The sequence below is a fragment of the Culex pipiens genome, chromosome 3, assembly GCF_016801865.2.
Source record: "Culex pipiens pallens isolate TS chromosome 3, TS_CPP_V2, whole genome shotgun sequence".
NCBI lineage: Eukaryota > Metazoa > Arthropoda > Insecta > Diptera > Culicidae > Culex > Culex pipiens.
Window position 1 is genome coordinate 118,866,065 of NC_068939.1, and position 21,322 is coordinate 118,887,386.

At 36.0% G+C, this 21,322-nt stretch overlaps 1 protein-coding gene across 1 annotated transcript in view; it reads left to right on the top strand.

Annotated features, from left to right (window-relative positions):
- Positions 1–9,507: 9,507 nt before the first annotated feature.
- Positions 9,508–21,322, top strand: part of LOC120413947 (uncharacterized) — a 132,307-nt gene continuing 120,492 nt past the window's right edge. The window contains exons 1-2 of the mRNA XM_052710913.1: positions 9,508–9,719; positions 16,846–17,194. Coding sequence (XP_052566873.1) covers positions 17,132–17,194 — 63 coding nt within the window. The 5' untranslated portion in view covers positions 9,508–9,719; positions 16,846–17,131. The remainder of the gene's footprint in view (positions 9,720–16,845; positions 17,195–21,322) is intronic.

Here is a 21,322-nt window from a genome sequence, read left to right on the forward strand (position 1 = left end):
CAGATTTGACCTTTGCTTTTCACAACATGGTCTAGGAATAATTCGCTTCGCTCGAAGACTATGATGTTAACGGATTGCAGACTGGATTTCGCCATGTTATGGTGATTGTATAGGACAACGAAAATTCCAACTTTTCCAAAAGTTGACCCCTGTTAATTTAACCTTCAAAAATGAAGAAACTGTGTATTCAAGCAAAAGTTTTTCTTAAACATACCATAAATGTTAGTTGATATCAACCTAAACGCATTTTTTTCAATTATGAGTATAAATATCAAGGGGCTGGAAACTCTAATATAACTTAGGAATACTGAGTATACTAACGATATTCCAGTATACTTGTTAGTATACTAACCTAAAAGCAATAAACTGTTAGTATATTAAAATACTCTCAGTATATTGGTAAGTATAGGGGAGAGTGGGGAGACTTGATCCCCGGGGACACTTGATCCCAAGCCTGTATCTCGTCAGCATGTGGGTAAAACTATTAGCTTTGTTCTAGAAAGTTGTGCGAAATTAACTAAAACTCATTGTAGAAAACAAAGCAAAAAATTATAAAATGTTTAGATTGAGTTACACACATTTTTCTAAAACGAGCTGCAAGAAACGTCCAAGAGATCTTTTTTTCTTTGTTTTGATATCTATAGAAAACACTCGAAAATTATTCAAAAAAAATATTTTTTTACATGAATTGTTTGATAAACTTATCAACTCCAAAACCCTTACGCATTTGATGTTAAATTTATCGTCATACTATTTTTACAATCAATTGTTTAAAAAAGTGCATTTAGGGAGACTTGATCCCTGCATTTTTACAGTCACTGGAATCAGCCTCAAGATTAATTAATTGGGCTGGGTTTTCGTACATAGTTTCCTTTAGTATAGTTGTAAATAACTAACTGCAGTTTGAACTTTTTTTCAAAAGTTTTGTAAACAAAAATTTCCAGCTTCTGTAAACATGCTTAATTTTGGTCTAAAAAATAATATTTGAAGTTTTTAAATATTTTACATACTAAACTTTTATATTTTGAACACAAACGTACAGGTTTTATGTGAAATTGCTGTAACTTATAGAAAATTAAAAGTTTGGATGAATAGGAAACATTTTGCTTAAGATTTCTGCAAATGTTGAAAGGGGGATCAAGTTACCCCTAACATTTTTAAAATGCCGGTTTAAAATATTTTTTTAAAGCGCTTGGCATGATTCGAATTGTTCATCTGATGAAATACCCTTATAAGCCAAACATAGATGAATGTTTAAGCTTTCAATTCATGCAAAAAGTTTATAGTTTTGTGAGAAATTAACAGAGTTATGTGCGATACAAAAAAAGGGGATCAAGTCTCCCCACTCTCCCCTACTGGCGATATGCAAAGGAAATAATAAGTATACTAACATATATTTTGATATACTGGTTAACGTAATAATTATAGCTCTAAGAGTTTCCAACCCCTTGATAAATATAGCTGTTTTCATGTTAAAAGTACCGAAATTGCTGAAGCCGTAAAAATTTATAATTAATCAAAACTATAGTTAATTGTACTTAACTGAAGCATCATAATTGCAGTTTGAAATGATATTTTGTGATAATAAATCAATAACAAAACTTTTTTTTCTAAATAAACATGTGTGGTTTCATCAGAAACTGGAAACAAATCTATTGTTTAGTTTTGTCAACCGTTTATGTAATTAATTCGGAAATAATAGCATCAAAATTACTTTTTTGAATTATTTTTATGTTCACAGTGGTTTTTGAAACGTTTTCTATGATATTTTTCGGAATTAAATGTGTTTAAATGTCTGTTAGGTTTTTTTTTGTTGTTGTTTAAAGCCAAATTTGTAAACAAATCCGCCTTTTATTCATTATATCGCTTAAATGTGGTAAACAAATAATAGTTTGCCTATAGTGGAACCGGGTCCACAATCGGATTATGGTCCCGGGTTCACTATAGGAAAAGGGGGTCCATAACAGGCAAAAAAAACTTTTTTTTTCAGACGGCTATTTTTCTGCTCAAAACAAACAACTGATGAAACAAATAGTCAAAATTGTTCAAAAGACTTCAGATTTCATTGTTTTGTACAAAGGGTTATGAAAAAGTGCTTAAAATATTGAAAATTTGTGAAAAATGTGCTTCGGCTCTACTAGGGGGTCCATTAATGGTTAAAATACCCTAAATAGAGGTTCTATTATCATAAAAAATTGTAATTTTGTTGAACCATTTTTGTTTCCTCCCTGATTTTGCCGGAGAGAGGGCAACATGAACTTTGAAAAAAATTTGCAACGGCTTAAACAAAATGAAACGCTAACCAGAAATGGTTTTCAAGCGTAATTTTTACCGTTTAACACAAAAATTTACATATATAATTCTTTTAAGGCCCCATTAATGTTTTTTTTGTAAACATATTCAAAGATTTGTTTACAGTTGGAAAATGCGTTTTTTTATTTGTAATTTAAATTTTTAACCATAAGCTTACATTCAATCTAATACTTGCTTAACCTAAAGTTTCCAATAACACTGCAGGTTGAAACAAAAAAAAACACCTTATAAATTTCTTAGTGTTACATGGAAGTGCATTTTGATCGAAATATCATCTGAACACGTGTTCGGCCATTTGCGGTTTTGATTTGATATGGATTGTACAATGATTTATTTAGGATGCGGTGGATAGTCCAGGAAGTAAAATGAAACAGGCTTGAAAGATCAAAGCTCATAAAATGTCATGATTGAAAAATTAATCAGTTGGTTTGTTGTTGTTCCAATCATCAAGTCTGCCCAAGTAGAATCACGTGATTCATTCATAGCTGAACAGTATTACCCAGAAGTGTGAAATACCAACTTGATGTTACCATAGATTCGTAGATCAACAACCAAAATATATTCCCTGATAAAAAATTAGGTCAAATCGAGCAGCGAAATTCTTCATGTCAAAAGTGGGGAAAATCCTTCACATTGATAGTTCAATTTTGCCACATAACTCAAATTGGGCAAGGGGAGAGCTGGCTGTACGCATCAATAAATATTCAAACGACTCAGACTAGAACATAAAACAAGGTGCATGTTGCGGAAAAGAGGGGTTGGAAATGAGGGAGGAAAACATCCAACATAACCCCATACCGGTTGCATATCGTCAAACCACTTGCGTTTTTCTGTTGTTTTATGCTTGGACGGCACCACAGAGACAGACAAACTGATGCAAAACCACGAACCACTCGTCTCGGTGTACGTGAACTAATACTACAACGCTAAGGGGGGGGCCAAGAACGGCAACAAAACAAAGTTTGCTTCCAGCTGCATCGGGAAAGCGTCGCGACGCTGCCGGTTCTGGTTGCCATGATGATGATGTCGTGCTGTGGTGGAACGATTATATTTTTAAAATAATGTGTACAACAACACACCTCCAACACCATTAGAAGGGACCCTTTGGAGGTCGGTTATTTTTAAATTAATATTTATTCAAAAAAATCCGTGATATATCTATGCAAATAAACAGATAACTACACACAAATAACTAAAAACTAAAAACTAAAAACTAAAAACTAAAAACTAAAAACTAAAAACTAAAAACTAAAAACTAAAAACTAAAAACTAAAAACTAAAAACTAAAAACTAAAAACTAAAAACTAAAAACTAAAAACTAAAAACTAAAAACTAAAAACTAAAAACTAAAAACTAAAAACTAAAAACTAAAAACTAAAAACTAAAAACTAAAAACTAAAAACTAAAAACTAAAAACTAAAAACTAAAAACTAAAAACTAAAAACTAAAAACTAAAAACTAAAAACTAAAAACTAAAAACTAAAAACTAAAAACTAAAAACTAAAAACTAAAAACTAAAAACTAAACTAAAAACTAAAAACTAAAAACTAAAAACTAAAAACTAAAAACTAAAAACTAAAAACTAAAAACTAAAAACTAAAAACTAAAAACTAAAAACTAAAAACTAAAAACTAAAAACTAAAAACTAAAAACTAAAAACTAAAAACTAAAAACTAAAAACTAAAAACTAAAAACTAAAAACTAAAAACTAAAAACTAAAAACTAAAAACTTTTTTTTTTTTTTTTTTTTTTTTTTTAAAGGCCCACCTCTTACCCATACACATCTTTTGTAGTATGGAAGGATTATGAGCAGATATCTTTCGATAATTTTGGAGACAATCCTATCATCTTACTCAACTTCCGTGTATGCCCATCCTTGTCTCTCTTTTTCCATCCTCAACACTTATCAGGTTGCTTTAAACATTGGGTACTGGTAAATTAATTCCACACGCATGTCTTATATACGGCCCAACAACGTATTTTTCATTCATTCACTGAGACGTGCACCGATTAAGAGAGCAAACAAACAAACCAATAATCCAAACATACAAACAATTAAACCATACACTCTCTGTCACAGCCACCCTCAGTCAATGTTCTGCAGTCACTTACAACAGTGGTCTTTGCCTTACAAAAGATTTACAAAACTTTTTAAAATCACGTAGATTGTCCGAGTTTCTTGTTGCTTCAGGTAACATATTAAACAAACGATATCCTTTGTAAAAAAGTGAATTCTGCGTAGACGTCATTTTGAAGTTGAGCAACCTAATTTCTCTCGCCTGTCTAGTAAAATGTTGATGAACATCACTTCCATAAACTATTGTATCCGTCAAGTATTGTGGAGCCATTCCTTTTGTCAGTCTAAAAATAAAAACTAAAGTATTGTATTCTACACGTTGTCTAACTGACATCCATCGTAGGCAGTCAAGCATAAAACTTCTTGGTGTTAGTCTTTCACATCCTAATATCAAACGCATCACCTTGTTCTGAAGAAGTTGCATACGTTTCTGTTGTTGCTGTGTTGCGGTAAACAAAATAGAGGCACAGTAGTCGAAATGGGGAGCAATAAGTGTGTTATAGATCATCAACTTGTTATCAAAAGAAAGGTACTTGTTCAACCTGTACATGATACCCAGTTTCCTAGCGGCTTTCCTAATCGTATAGTTGATGTGCTCATCAAAGTTCAACTTGTTGTCTAACATAACACCCAGATATTTAATCACATCAACCCTTTCGACTACTTCGCCATCTATGTAAACTGTTCCGTCAGTGTCGTCCCTCCGTTGGTTAGTTATCAGCATACACTTGGTTTTCGACACGTTCAACTTGAGCTTCTTCCTTTTTAACCAGTCAGCAAACACATTCAGCTCAGCATTCAGGATTTCACAGCATTCTTCGCGACAGCTTCCAGTGACGTAAATTACAGTATCGTCAGCAAACAGGTTCACTTCAGATCTTTGTAACGCTTTTTTGATATCGTTCATATACAATATAAACAACAACGGTCCCAAAACACTGCCCTGTGGAACACCCAGGTCAACTGCAACTTCCGGAGATAGTACACCATTAAACAAAGTAACTTGCGTTCGTTCTTCCAAGTAACTGCTAAACCATTTGAGTACATTCCCTGCTATTCCATAGCGTCGTAAAACTTCAACCAGCTTACGGCGATCGATTGTCTCAAACGCTCTCTTGAGGTCTACGAAAACAGCAAGAATCGTCCTTTTATTCTCAATAGCTTGTTTCCACTTAAGCAGCAACAGGTTCAACGCTGATTCACAGGAATGCTTTTTACGAAAACCAGACTGTTCGGTCAACAAGATCTCTTCACGGTTTATGAAATCCAATAACTGTTCTTTCACGACAGTTTCCAACACTTTTTCATACAATGGCAGCATGTTTATCGGTCGATGATCTTCTGGTTTTGTCGATTTTGCAACTTTTGGAATCGGTATGACAGTAGATTTTTTCCATTCCTTCGGGAAAACACCTTGTTGTAGCGAAACATTAACAATCTCTAACAGTTTACCACCAACAATGCCCAATGAGTCTAACAGCACTTGTTTGGTGATATTTTCAGTACCAGAGCATTTTTTTAGCGACGCAACTATCTCAATCAACTTCTCCATCGTGATTGGCTGGAATGAATCAAATAGATTTTGGGGAGGCAAACTTAAAACTTCTGGTAACTGAGGCGCTGGTATTGACTTGTGGATTTCCTCAACACTTTTTACAAAAAACTTATTAACCTTTCTTGCCGTCATTTCATCAGAGCAGGAACCACCTTCATCACCTTCAAAAACAATTGACGATTTCTTCATGCCTCCTGGAGTTATCAGCGACTTTAAACATTTCCACAGCCTTTTAGAGTCTCCACTACACCGGTCGATTTCTTGCCTTACAGAGCCGTTTTTTGCATTACGTAGCTCTTTGACGTAAAGGTTCCGCAGGATCTTATACCGTTGCCAGCATTCCTCACTGCTTGTCTGCTTGTACGTCTTGTATGCATCATCTCTCTGCTGTTTCAGCATCTGTAAACTTGATCCAAACCATGCGTTGCTTCTAGTCGCTCTCACAACTCGTTCTTCCGTCAATTCAGATACTGCTTTTACCAACGAGGAGCTGTAAACTTTCGCTTTTGCATCCACTGATACTTCTTGAGTTTGCAGGGTGACATCACTTCTTAACAAGGCTTGTAAACGAGATTTTGAATATTTCTTCCATGACACAAACGTCTTTTTGTTATCTGGCAAACTGACAACTAGTGCACCCGGGACGCACACACCGATTGTTTCGTGGTCACTAATTTTGAATTCCTCAACAACACTGGCATCGCACTCATCTATATTAGAAAACACCAGATCAATTATCGATCTACTTCCACCGTGGCTACGAGTATATTCTGTTATTTTTTGTTTTAATCCAGCTACATCCGTTGCATTTCTAAGCTCGAGAGAGTACGGACCTTGCCCCCAACGAATATTGAAATCTCCTGCAATTACATTCGTTTTGTCCTCCACAACCACTTCTTGCAGCCAACTTTCGAAACATTCAACGAAGTCCCTATCACTGCTGCTTGGAGAGTGATAAACACCGCCAAAAATTCCATTGAAACTACTGTTGCTTATATCAACCGACAAAAACCAGTTTGCGCCAACGGTTTTATTTGATACAATTTCATGAGTCAAACGATCGTCGATGTACATCGAGACTCCACCGGTATGAACAGATTTAGAAAAACTAAAAACTAAAAACTAAACTAAAAACTAAAAACTAAAAACTAAAAACTAAAAACTAAAAACTAAAAACTAAAAACTAAAAACTAAAAACTAAAAACTAAAAACTAAAAACTAAAAACTAAAAACTAAAAACTAAAAACTAAAAACTAAAAACTAAAAACTAAAAACTAAAAACTAAAAACTAAAAACTAAAAACTAAAAACTAAAAACTAAAAACTAAAAACTAAAAACTAAAAACTAAAAACTAAAAACTAAAAACTAAAAACTAAAAACTAAAAACTAAAAACTAAAAACTAAAAACTAAAAACTAAAAACTAAAAACTAAAAACTAAAAACTAAAAACTAAAAACTAAAAACTAAAAACTAAAAACTAAAAACTAAAAACTAAAAACTAAAAACTAAAAACTAAAAACTAAAAACTAAAAACTTAAAACTAAAAGCAGCATATCAAACCTAATTTTAGTCCTAATTTTAATGCAATAAAACTATTGTCACCTAAAGGGTTACTCCACCTCACAGACCAGACTACCATGAAAGAACCTCATTCACCCAAAAACTCCACTCCACAACCCCACGGCGCTTACACTTCCAAAATTCCTCACCGGGTAGGCCGACCAGGTTCCCGGCCGCCGCCGTTTTGTTTGTCAGTTCACCCGGAGATCTTGGCCAGTTCAAACGTACTTTCGAGCATTCCTCAAGCGCGCGCGGTTGCGGAGTTCCCAAGTGAAGAGTTCGGGGGAGGGAACCTGTGCCAGTGTCTAGGATACGGTGGCCTGCTGTTTGGTGGGCCATCGAGTGCATTGACACACCTAGCTACCAACGGATTGCCACGGGTGGTCTGTTCCGTCGTAACCCGCGCGGTGTGGATTAAGTTCTGGTACAGTGGGACCTCGGTCGTGCGACACTTTGCAATCGGCGGAACTGTCAGCTGTCATCAGTGATGACAATGCTGCGCGCTGTACGGGATCCGTTGAAACGTCAAAACGCGATGTCCAACTACCGGGGTTGCACTGTGAGCAGAAATTCTTGTACATCGTTGGCATAGGGTTGGCCAACGGGTTCTTGTGTGATCGATTAAAGTTTTCCTTTCCCGCGAACGGAATTTCCTCGAGTGCTGCAACTCTGTGAAGTGTCTTTCGCAAGCCCGTCGAAGATCATCGTACGAGAAGTGAAACGAAGATGCATTGATCCCTCGCGAGGGAGTCATCTTTCAAGATGATGCATCTTGGCGGGATCATCAACCAGCGATCGACGGCGCCGCCGTCAACGGCTGTGTTGTCAGCGGTGGTCCAAAACCCGTCGAAATCGGCCTAAAAATAGTCCCAAAACATGGCCCGCTTGGATGTTGTGTTCGTTGCGGGTGTTGTCGGAAAAACAAGAAGAAGAAACCCATTGAAGAAGTGTTGAAAATGTGGAAGAAAAATCTGTTTTTCGAAAATAAAACAAAGTTCAACGTAAAAAAAATTAAAGTTGATGGATGTAGGGGAAATCTACCCTTTCCAATCAAACACCTATCTTCGTCATATGGAGAGTTTGATGCTCGATTAAAGCTCCAAAAATACTATTTGGGCTATAAACTTACCAGCAACTGCACCGCCTCGAGTAAGCACGCAAATGTATGCCACTTACTGGCCAAAAAGATCACATTTAATGCACTTTTGATCATAATTTGTATTTTGCGAGACCACTTCTCATCATTTTGTTGGCACACACAGTGACACACACGAGAATCCCTCAAACGCTTAATGAATATCGCCAAAATTACCTTTTCACTTTCGCTTACTTTTTCACGGCGCTTAAGATATGAAATTGCTTCCAACTACCGGCAACATGTTCTTTTGATCATTAGAAAGGCACTCACTTGAAGAATAATCCCGAAAAATGTAATAAATTAGCAAGCGCCATCAAAAAAACAAACGCGTCAAGTCGTTTGACGTTTCAATTTTCACTTTGCATTCAAATCGAAGGCTGAAGAAAACCGAGCGAGAGACGAAGGCAAAAAAGAACAAAGGCTGGCCGTCAACACCACCAGCAGCACAGCCAGCGATGCCAGGAAACTTTCCCTATAAATGCCACTTTTCGTGAGTGTTCGTTTGAACTGTCAGCGCAAATGGCAACACTAGACAGAGTGTTGGAAGAAAAAAGAACTAAGCCGATATTAGAAAAATGGGCGTGGCCCAATGCATTCGCCTCGATTAGAATACCCTTGGGAATTTTTTTTTGTTAAATGCTTGGTAAAGAAATAGAATAACTTTTAGTGAAAGTGAAAATAAACAGAAATGTTCACAAAAACTTGCTCTACTCGTTGGTGTACTTGGTTTTAGTAAAATTCAAGGGAGACTCTAGATTATCCAGCATCATTCAAACACGACCGCTTATTAGGATTAAAATGGGTAGATTTCCCCTACTTCCATCACTCTCCGTTACATGGTCACGAGCGCCGGGAGTTCGGCGTGACCAGCGGCGGTGACGATCTGCGTTCAAGTTCTAAAAACAGTCGCCAGAGGTGGGGGCGAGTTCTGGTTGAGCGGCATCAGTTTAAAAGTGCATTATTGGATGCTTCCGGCGTGGCGGTATTAGAATTTGTAGAGAGTGACCAAAGTGACAAACTGGGGGACGCCGGGTCTGTTTTGGTCTCGTCTGTTTGTGACGGGGGCAAATTAATGGGTATCAAAGTTCAGGCGAGCAGTTCTCTAGGATTTCGGTCATTCGATTTTTTTTGTATTTTTTAATCCGACTGAAACTTTTTTGGTGCCTTCGGTATGCCCAAAGAAGCCATTTTGCATCATTAGTTTGTCCATATAATTTTCCATACAAATTTGGCAGCTGTCCATACAAAAATGATGTATGAAAATTCAAAAATCTGTATCTTTTGAAGGAATTTTTTGATCGATTTGGTGTCTTCGGCAAAGTTGTAGGTATAGATATAGACTACACTGGAAAAAAATAATACACGGTAAAAAAAATTTGGTGATTTTTTTATTTAACTTTTTATCACTAAAACTTGATTTACAAAAAAACACTATTTTTAATTTTTTTTATTTTTTGATATGTTTTAGAGGACATAAAATGCCAACTTTTCAGAAATTTCCAGGTTGTGCAAAAAATCATTGACCGAGTTATGAATTTTTTAATCAATACTGATTTTTTCAAAAAATCGAAATTTTGGTCGTAAAAATTTTTCAACTTCATTTTTCGATGTAAAATTAAATTTGCAATCAAAAAGTACTTTAGTGAAATTTTGATAAAGTGCACCGTTTTCAAGTTATAGCCATATTTAAGTGACTTTTTTGAAAATAGTAGCAGTTTTTCATTTTTTTTAAATTAGTGCACGTATTTGCCCAGTTTTGAAAAAAATATTTTTGAAAAGCTGAGAAAATTCTCTATATTTTGCTTATTCGGACTTTGTTGATACGACCTTTAGTTGCTGAGATATTGCAATGCAAAGGTTTAAAAACAGGAAAATTGATGTTTTCTAAGTTTCACCCAAACAACCCACCATTTTCTATCGTCAATATCATAGCAACTAATGGTCCGATTTTCAATGTTAATATATGAAACATTTGTGAAATTTTCCGATCTTTTCGAAAAAAATATTTTCGGAATTTTCAAATCAAGACTAACATTTCAAAAAGGCCAAACATTCAATATTACGCCCTTTTAAAATGTTAGTCTTGTTGTGAAAATTTTGAAAATAGTGTAGTCTATATCCATACCTACAACTTTGCCGAAGACACCAAATCGATCAAAAAATTCCTTCAAAAGATACAGATTTTTGAATTTTCATACATCATTTTTGTATGGACAGCTGCCAAATTTGTATGGAAAATTATATGGACAAACTAATGATGCAAAATGGCTTCTTTGGGCATACCGAAGGCACCAAAAAAGTTTCAGTCGGATTAAAAAATACAAAAATTAAAATTGAAGAAAAAAGACCGATTTCGTAGAGAATTGCTCAGGTGTGACCGATCGATTTTGTTTCATCAGCAGTTGATATGGTTGTGAAAGAGTTTCCTGGAAGTGGTGAGACGAGTAATGTAGTGACCGTGAAATAGTCGTTATAGGGTATTTTAACCATTAGTGGACCCCCTAGTAGAGCCGAGGCACATTTTTCACAAATTTTCAATATCTTAAGCATTTTTTCATAACCCTTTGTACAAAACAATGAAATCTGAAGTCTTTTGAACAATTTTGACTATTTGTTTCATCAGTTATTTGATTTTGAGCAGAAAAATAGCAATTTGAAAAAAAAAATTTGGCCTTGTTATGGACCCCCTTATCCTATAGTGGACCCGGGTCCACTATCCAGGTTTTTAAGCGAAGATGGCGTTCGAATGGTGAACGCCCGGAATGTCCAAATCGCGCAGTAGCACCAACATTAGAAAAAAAGTATGGCTGTCATGCCGTGTCACACTTGTTTCATAATGTTGGTACCACTGCGTGATTTTGACATTACGGGCGTTCACCATTCGAACGCCATCTTCGCTTAAAAACCTGGATAGGCAAACTGTTATTTTGATACCAAATTTAACCGATATTTGATGTTTTGATGCATGGTGTAGGTCTAATGATAGATATAATGAATAAAAAATGGATTTTGCTCACTTTTCATTATAAACAAAATATTTGTTATATGTTTTGTTAACAAAATTGGCTTTAAACAACAAAAAACCTAACAGACATTTAAACACATTTATTTCCGAAAAAGATTAGAGAAAACGTTTCAAAAACCACTATAAACATTAAAATAATTAAAAAAAGTAATCTTGATGCAATTTTTTCCACATTAATAACATAAATGGTTGACCGAAACTAAATAATAGATTTTTTTACAGTTGCTGTTAAAATTAATTAATTTATTTAAAAAATTTTTTTGTTATTGATTTATCATTATAAAATATCATTTAAACTGCAATTATAATGCTTTAATTAAGTACAGTTAACTATAGTTTTGATTAATCATAAATTCTTACGGCTTCAGCATTTTTGGTACTTTTAACATGAAAACAGCTGCCTATATTTATACTCATAATTGAAAAAAATATGCGTTTAGGTTGATAACAACAAGCATTTATTGTATGTTTTAGAGAAGCTTTTGCTTGAATACACAGTTTTTTTTTTCATTTTTGAAGGTTAAATTAACAGGGGTCCACTTTTGGAAAAGTTTGGATTTCGTTGTCCTATTGTATATTGGACCCCCTTATTTTTGCTCGAAAATGGCAGTTCTTCGCTTTATTTTAGTAAAGATCCTTAAACTTACATTATTTCGACTTGCTGAAGTTAAATAATCAGTCAAAAAATGATTGGAATCATAAAATATAAATGCAGTTTTGTTGTGAAAATGCTAGTGACCATGGCTGATTTCAGGTGTCGAACTCAAAACACTTATTTTGATGAAAAGGACAATTCAATGTCAGTCAACATTATTTTAAATGATGCTGAACATGTCAAATAAATGATTTGTAGACAACAACACGCTTGAATTTGTGATTTTATTGAATTTTTCATCAAAACCCCTTCGGAGGGTCCACTATAGGAAAGGGGTCCACTAATGGATAACGTACCTTAAGCCCTATATTGAAAGGTGAAAAGTCAAATTTTAACCACTCTAATGTGCAGTCATTTTTTACATTCTTAGTGACTTGGCGTGGTTTTCATGAGAAGTACTCGAATTTATGTGTTTTTCTAAAAGTATTTATAAGTCGAACTTAACTTAAAAAATGTTTAAGTCAGAATCGTCCAAAAATGACATGGGACAATTATGCGTAGATGACAGTAAAGCTGGTACAAATTTTATGTAAAGTTTTTGTCCCTCGACTCTGATCAAGGCCAAGGGTTGAAAGAGATGGGGGATATTGAAAAAAAAATAATAAATTTCAATCCCCAAATTGTGAAACAAAAAGTACCACAAAATGCTTTATTCATTTTCACAGTAAGGCCGCTGCAAATATTTTTCAAAGTGTTGCAACGGCCTTACACAAAAAAAGTTGAGGTTTTTGAGGTTACAACATTTTTGTTGGTTGAATATTACCTTTTGCCTTTCTTACGAAAGAAAGGTAGAGGTTTTACTTTATGGCTGGACATCATTTTCATCTTCGTGAATATTACAATTCAGCATGAATTTTAATCGGAAAAATCATCAAAAAATCACACTGCATCGATTTTCGACGCTCTATCGATTCACCTTGACAGAACTCGTCTATCTCCAACCCTCGAATTTTGAAAAAATAAATAACTTGGAGTTCGAGTGATGTCCGTGTGTGGTAAAATTTCGCAAAATGTTGTGTCGCGTAGTTCTCGGCTTCCCTATTTTCGATATTGATTGTTCCAAGTGCATTTGAAAGCTGGTGTGCTGAACCCGGACCATTTTTAGGTCGAATTTAAAAATATCCATCTGTTTTTGGATGTGGCAAGAGTTTTCAACGAATTACACAGTTTTCTAATAAAAATATTGTATATTTTTTTTCATATCTTTTATTTATCTCAAAAATTGCATTTTCGAGCTCTACAACCTCCCAAATTTGCATCAAGATTCATAATATGGTTCTGGAGTTAGAGCTGTTTGATTAACCTAAAAAGCTGTTTGAAATCCCTAAAAAGAAGGTAAAAGCCAACATTTTTCATTTTTAATTTCGTCCAAAATTTCTTTCTACCAGACCATGATTGAGCATCTGAAACAAATTTGACATCTATCGGCAATCCCGATCAATTTTTAGAACGATTTACTTTTTGCCTTTCTTACTAAAGAAAGGTATAGGTTTTACTTTATGGCTGGACATTTTCTTCTTCGTAAATATGACGATTCAGCATGCATTTTAATCGGAAAAATCACTAAAAAAATCACATTGCATCGATTTTCGACGCTTCGTCGCCACGTCGATAAGCTGTCAAGTTGAGCTTCGAATACTGGCGCGAGAATGCTGGCGCATATATTTTGTGGCTCGAGATATACTCGTTTGTAGTAGCTTGTCTACCGATGTTTCCTACATGTAAGATATCGTAGGTTTTCGGTTTCTTTTGCCCTGTCCGTTTTTGCATAACTGTCCAATGTTTATGCAAAAGCTCTTGTGACAATTTTTTCTCATGTGCTCCTAAAATGGTCTAAAAGTAGACTTCATTTTTCGTGATTTCGTAAGTTTATATAATAGAGTACATTGGATTCCAATAGGAGCTTTCTAAGCTTTTCATCGTTTATATCGTTTTCAATGCTCGTGACGCCAATGGCTATCTACCTAAGGTTCTCACGGTTGAGTGTGTAGTGGTGCGGTTGTAAAAATAGCTTTCTCTGACTCTCTCACTTTCATAGAAGCTGAATGGCTCATACGCTGGGTTCATGCCACGAGTGAGTGCCAGACACGAAACCGAACCGACGAGCCGACGCGGGCTCGTACCGAAGCTAGAAAATTAAAGCCGTGGTGTGCGTTAACACTGGCGCATGGGAAGTTTGCTATGCTCGCACTTATTTGATTAAGAATATGTACGATTAAAAATATTCTTTCGATGAAAATTGCGTTTTTAATGAAAAACATATCATTTACAATACTTTGCTTTCACCATAAGATTTTTTGTATAATTTCACTTTCTTTTGTGCTGACGTTATTAATAAATATAGTCGATGTTGTGAATTGACAGAAGTTCTACCATTGTTATAATCTTTTGTAAGAAAGGTTTATCTCACCCCAGGTGTGATTAAATCGGGTTTTCTAAAAATATATGTTGATTTTAACTTAAAAAATGTTTAACAAAATTAAATAAGGAGCCATGGTTTCAACATTTTAATGAAAAAGGGGTTTTAAAATGCATTGCACATCTGTCCAGTTGTTTCGAAATCATTAGTTTCCAAAATATCTCAGTAATGAGGAAAATTTTATTTATTGCAAAAAAAAAGTTTTCGCGTTGCTTTATATTGGAATTTTACAAGAATTCTAAACATTTTTACGAGCCCAAACATCCTAAATATGATCATCAATGCAGAAAAATGCATTTCAGATTGTTTTCTGTTGATTAGACCTTTATTTTCATGGAAATTTCGAAGTTTTTTGAGTTTTTTTTTGCTACCTGATTTTTCGGACCAATTTTGAAGGAGGGCAACATAAACATTGAAAAATATTTGCAACGGCCTTATTTAAAAAAAAAAAAACATTGAATCTTAAAAGTCAATACTATTAATGTGTTATTAAAATATTTTATAAATTTCTCTTTTAAATTTTTACAAAATGTATCAAATCTAAATTTCAAAACTAGGTTAAATTCCGTTATTATTGATCACAACTTATCCAACGAAAAAGGATACAAAAACTTTTCACCTTCAAAGTAAATGCCGTGAAAAACAATTCTGTTCAATGTATTAACAATAAAGCAATGTAATAGCAAAACGACGCAACAACACCATGGACACCGCCAACGCGCGGTTCCCCGACCAAAACATCAACAACAAAAACGAAAAAACGGTAAATGCCCCAACACTAATCATGATGATGCCATATCTTTGCACAAGTTGCTGGAAATTTACATCAGGGATGTGTTGTAAAAGGATGACATTTTAATTTTTTCAGAGTTTTACTATTTTATGTTCTAAGTTTTCTTAGTTTAGTTTCAAAGAATATTAAGACAATTTTTGAAAAGATTTTTGCAATGATTTAACTTGAAGCTTATAAATTTTTTATTTAAATTCATGTTTATTTTTAAAATTGTTTTCTAACAATTAAAGGATGGTACAATTTTTCAAAACAGAGCATCCCTGCCAGTAAAAGGCAAAAGACATAAAACGATTAGTCGGGCCCTAATCGAGCGGGGCTAAATTGATGTATGATAGCTATCAGTTCTAGTGCAACATAGTCTGTGAAATCAATCCAACGAGTGACGGTGAGTGCGCACCGACGGCACGTGCACGAAGAAGCTCCTCAAGTGTGAAATGGAAATTGAACGCTTTTTTCTGAAAGGCTGATTTATGGACAATCTGTTAGTCGATCGATTTAGGTTGAATAGTAGTAATCTTGAAAAAATTGTTCATCATGAAAAAAGTTACTAAATCTTGCAAATTAGATCGAACAATCTCGAAGGGATAAACTTAAATTGAATTTGGTGTTGCACAAATGACCACTTCTCACGCGAACTGCGAAGAAACTTTTCTCATTAAGAGGTGTTGCTTTCCCTGCGTGGAGGACAACACCTGAGAATCATTGGAAAATCCCCGATCGAAATCGCTTCCTCGAAGTGTTCTTGAAATTTTCCACCCGCCCAATCAAACCACCCACACAGTTGGGCAGGTTCATCAACCACCTGAAAAAAAAATTTACGACACGCGATTTGGCGCAAATTTGCCCTTTTGGTGAAGGATTTTTTCTCCCAGGGTGAAAAATAAAGTGCAGCACTTGTGTGCAGTTCAGCATAGAAAAAAAAACCGCCCGGCGATGTTGACCTACTTTGCAGAATGTTTGTGCCCTCTTCACCGCTGAGGGGCTGTAAAAATCCAATAAACATTGGCGGGGGTGTTGCCTGCGTTACCAATTACGATCACGGGGGACCATTGATTAAACAACCAATTACTCCTCCACCCACATTGGGGAAGAAGTTAAAAGTTTGCGAGTTGCAGCCCTGGCATTCCTGAGGGGGGTGATGGAATTTGGGAATGCAAATAACATAACTTTCCCCTAATTTTGAACTAAACTCATTAAAATATATTTTCAATCGACTTTCAGGAAATTCTTTCAATAATAAACCAAATTAAATTTGTTTTTATAAACGAAATTTGACAACTGAATACAAAGTGTTTTGGGCACATCTAAAGTTTATTACAGGTTATGGTGCGACAGTGACAAGTCACGGAATATGGAATACGGTGTGAATACCCTCTACAAAGTGTGAAATGCCTGTTACCAAAGAAGAAAATCAGTGTAAATTTGATGGAAATGTGTGCAGTTAGAAATGAAAAATATGATGGAGTTTTCAGTCTAGAAAAGTGCATTTATCAAATTAAGTCAATATAAAAATATGTGAAAATGTTTGTTCTGTGAAGCTGCGACAATCAAGTCAAGTTTGTTAAAAAAGTAATTTTGAGAAAAAAATAAATCAAGATGAAGCGAAACGATACTCGAGAAGGAAATTCTACGGCGACGACCGTGTACAGAATATTGCAGGTGAGTTTAAAAACGTTAATTTAAAATTAACCCCCTTCCATCCAAACTTTATTTTAAAAAATGTGTATTTGCCGTATTAACGAGATTAGTTTGAGATCATTTCCTGCCCAAAACAAGAATTTTGCAGGTACTTTTTATTTTACCCTCTCCGTTATCAATGAAATTTTCTAGACATGTTATTCTATGCTTATATAAACACACAATATGTCAGTTGCACTCGAGAATGACATTTGAGAAGGGCGAAAATTATTAAAATATTGCTTTTTTTCGTAATGTAAATATTGCGTTTTTTCGAAGCCGTTGCATCATACCCAGTGGCCACAGACAAACTTGTAGGAAATTTTTCAGGCTTCCTGAAAAAATACACTCAATTTTTATGAGATTTTTTGATTTTAAAGTGAGTACACGGTTTATTTTCGTTCAAAAAATTTGTGAATATATCCTAAAATATTGTAAAAAAACATCACGAAAAATGTTTACAACACCGAACTCCATGGTCACCATGGACAGCGGTTTTTAAAATAAAAAGGTGCAGGTGGTTATGTTACACATGACCAGTATGACAAAGAACTTTGCAAGATGGTTGTTGAAATTTTCGATTACATTGTCTGGTCCAAATTTTCGCAAGATTCACTAGATTCTTAATAACCATAAAGTTTGATACCCATATTGCCCCTACTCTTATGGTTCGGCAAATGTCCCCCCATCGGAACATCCCCGGGGCCTCCGGCCACTCCGTATTGTGGCCACTACTGCCGAAATGTCAAATTTCATATACAGTATCAAAAATCATAAAGTTTGATACCCATATTGCCCCAACTCTTATGGTTCGGCAAATGTCCCCCCATCGGAACATCCCCGGGGCCTCCGGCCACTCCGTATTGTGGCCACTACTGCCGAAATGTCAAATTTTATATACAGTATCAAAAACCATAAAGTTTGATACCCATATTGCCCCAACTCTTATGGTTCGGCAAATGTCCCCACATCGGAACATCCCCGGGGCCTCCGGCCACTCCGGACTGTGGCCATTACTGCCGAAATGTCAAATTTCATATCCAGTATCAAAAACCATAAAGTTTGATACCCATATTGCCCCTACTCTTATGGTTCGGCAAATGTCCTCCCATCGGAACATCCCCGGGCCTCCGGCCACTCCGGACTGTGGCCACTACTGCCGAAATGTCAAATTTCATATCCAGTATCAAAAATCATAAAGTTTGTTACCCATATTGCCCCTACTCTTATGGTTCGGCAAATGTCCCCCCATCGGAACATCCCCGGGGCCTCCGGCCACTCCGGATTGTGGCCACTACTGCCGAAATGTCAAATTTCATATTCAGTATCAAAAACCATAAAGTTTGATACTCATATTGCCCCAACTCTTATGGTTCGGCAAATGTCCCCCATCGGAACATCGACGGGGCCTCCGGCCACTCCGGATTGTGGCCACTACTGCCGAAATGTTAAATTTCATATCCAGTATCAAAAACCATAAAGTTTGACACCCATATTGCCCATACTCTTATGGTTCGGCAAATGTCCCCCCATCGGAACATCCCCGGGGCCTCCGGCCACTCCGGATTGTGGCCATTACTGCCGAAATGTCAAATTTCATATCCAGTATCAAAAACCATAAAGTTTGATACCCATATTGCCCATACTCTCATGGTTCGGCAAATGTCCCTCCATCGGAACATCCCCGGGGCCTCCGGCCACTCCGGATTGTGGCCATTACTGCCGAAATGTCAAATTTCATATCCAGTATCAAAAACCATAAAGTTTGATACCCATATTGCCCCAACTCTTATGGTTCGGCAAATGTCCCCCCATCGGAACATCGACGGGGCCTCCGGCCACTCCGGATTGTGGCCACTACTGCCGAAATGTTAAATTTCATATCCAGTATCAAAAACCATAAAGTTTGACACCCATATTGCCCATACTCTTATGGTTCGGCAAATGTCCCCCCATCGGAACATCCCCGGGGCCTCCGGCCACTCCGGATTGTGGCCATTACTGCCGAAATGTCAAATTTCATATCCAGTATCAAAAACCATAAAGTTTGATACCCATATTGCCCTTACTCTTATGGTTCGGCAAATATCCCCCCATCGGAACATCCCCGGGGCCTTTGGCCACTCCGGATTGTGGCGATTACTGCCGAAATGTCAAATTTCATATCCAGTATCAAAAACCATAAAGTTTGATACCCATATTGCCCCTACTCTTATGGTTCGCAAATGTCCCCCCATCGGAATACCCCCGGGGCCTCCGGCCACTCCGGATTGTGGCCACTACGAACACTTCAGCCAACGGGGCCTCCGAACACTCCAGGTGGTGGCCAATTCCAATTATCGACTCCTTCTAATGCCGGCTGGCATGTCTTGGTTGATCCATGCCATCTGCTCCCGGGCCACCAGACCATCTGCTCCTGATGTTGACTCGTCGACGTCCAGCAACAGAATGAATTATGGGGACCAACCGAGCCGAGTTTTGTTGGCTTAGGTTTAGTTTTGTTGCCCCGTCGACGATCCGAAAATTATGAGGTGGAGTGGGGGTAATTTTAGATACATCAATCTCACGTCTCTCGATTGACTGATTGGGAAACGTTTGTTCGACCAACCAGCGTGTACTTTAGAGGGGAAATTTGCCGAGAGGGGAATTCGTCACGTAACGTTTTCGCTTCGCGAAAATTTTGGATTGACACCACGTATAGAAACCTTAGGACAAAGTTCTTTGTCAAAATGTAAAAAACAGAGAATTTGGCAATTTTTTGTGGAAAGCTCGTCCAATTTCCTCACAGCAAACTAACTTCCAGGGCTGTGGAGTCGGAGTCGGAGTCGGAGCCGGAGTCGGTGGAGTCGGGTCTTTTTGGGAAGCCTGGAGTCGGAGTCGGAGTTGGAGTCGTAAAAACTCGAACAGCTGGAGTCGGAGTCGGAGCCGGAGTCGACTAAATTTTATTAGCTGGAGTCGGAGTCGGAGTCGGAGCCGAAAATTTCTGATTACCCGGAGCTAAAGTCGGAGTTATCTTAAATTCAACAAAAAATATTTTTATTTTTTAGTATTTGCATTAAAACAGATTAATTTATAAAACTTCTTATATTTTAATTTTTTTTTCAAGTTGCATGCGTTGCGATGCCATTTTTATTTTTTTAGAGATCATTAAATGATAACCTGTTAATTAGCTCTTACCCAAGCATGTAGTATTATCATAACTCAAAAAATAAATTAATAAAAACAATATTGGTTTTGAAGTCAGAAATGTTAAATTGTTTTTGACTGCATCCTTTTGCCAATATTTATGGACCCTTTTATCTCAAATTTGACCAAATTTAATCTGGTTCATTCTGTAAAAAGTACACACACAGTCATCTTATACCCCGATAGTGAATGTCTTGGTGGTTTTAAGTAAATCAATGTTCAGGAAAAAAGTTACGAGGTACATCAAAAAAATATAAATAATAATCACTATTTATGGAAATCGAAAACAAAAAAATCACTGACAGGATAACTCTTCCAACAAATATTGAACGATTATAACAATCTATTACTCGGAACTCAGCATGCGCATTTTGTTTATAACTCTGTACAAAAAATTTAAAGTGTCTGAGAATGTTGATCTTTAGGCAAACTATTTTGATATTGTTGCAAATTATCGTTGAACAAATCTCAGGATTTCAGAATAGGACAGGATTTCAAGATAAAAAAATATCCGTGACCTAGAAAATTTTTATCCTGTGGATTTTTGTTTTTTATCCAATTCTAAATTTTTTCATATATTTTCATGGAGGCGCACGAACATTCATAAAGCTTCGTTGTAGGTGAAGATGCCAGAAGTATCGCGCGCCTCCTTTTAAATATATTAAAAAAATTAAAAATTCAAATAAATCCAAAATTCAGAGGTAATATATTTTATAGGTCACGGATATTTGAAAAGAACCCCTTAAGTGTTCTTACCACGAAGATATTTTTAGATACATTGATTTGTAATAATAAACTTCTTCAGCCTTGACGTGATGTCCATGTACGTCTTAAAAATTTCAATTCAGCTTGAAAAAATAGTTTCGTTTAAAATTGTTATTTAATAATACAAGGTGACTATGATAGTCACTGTGCTTCTTATAA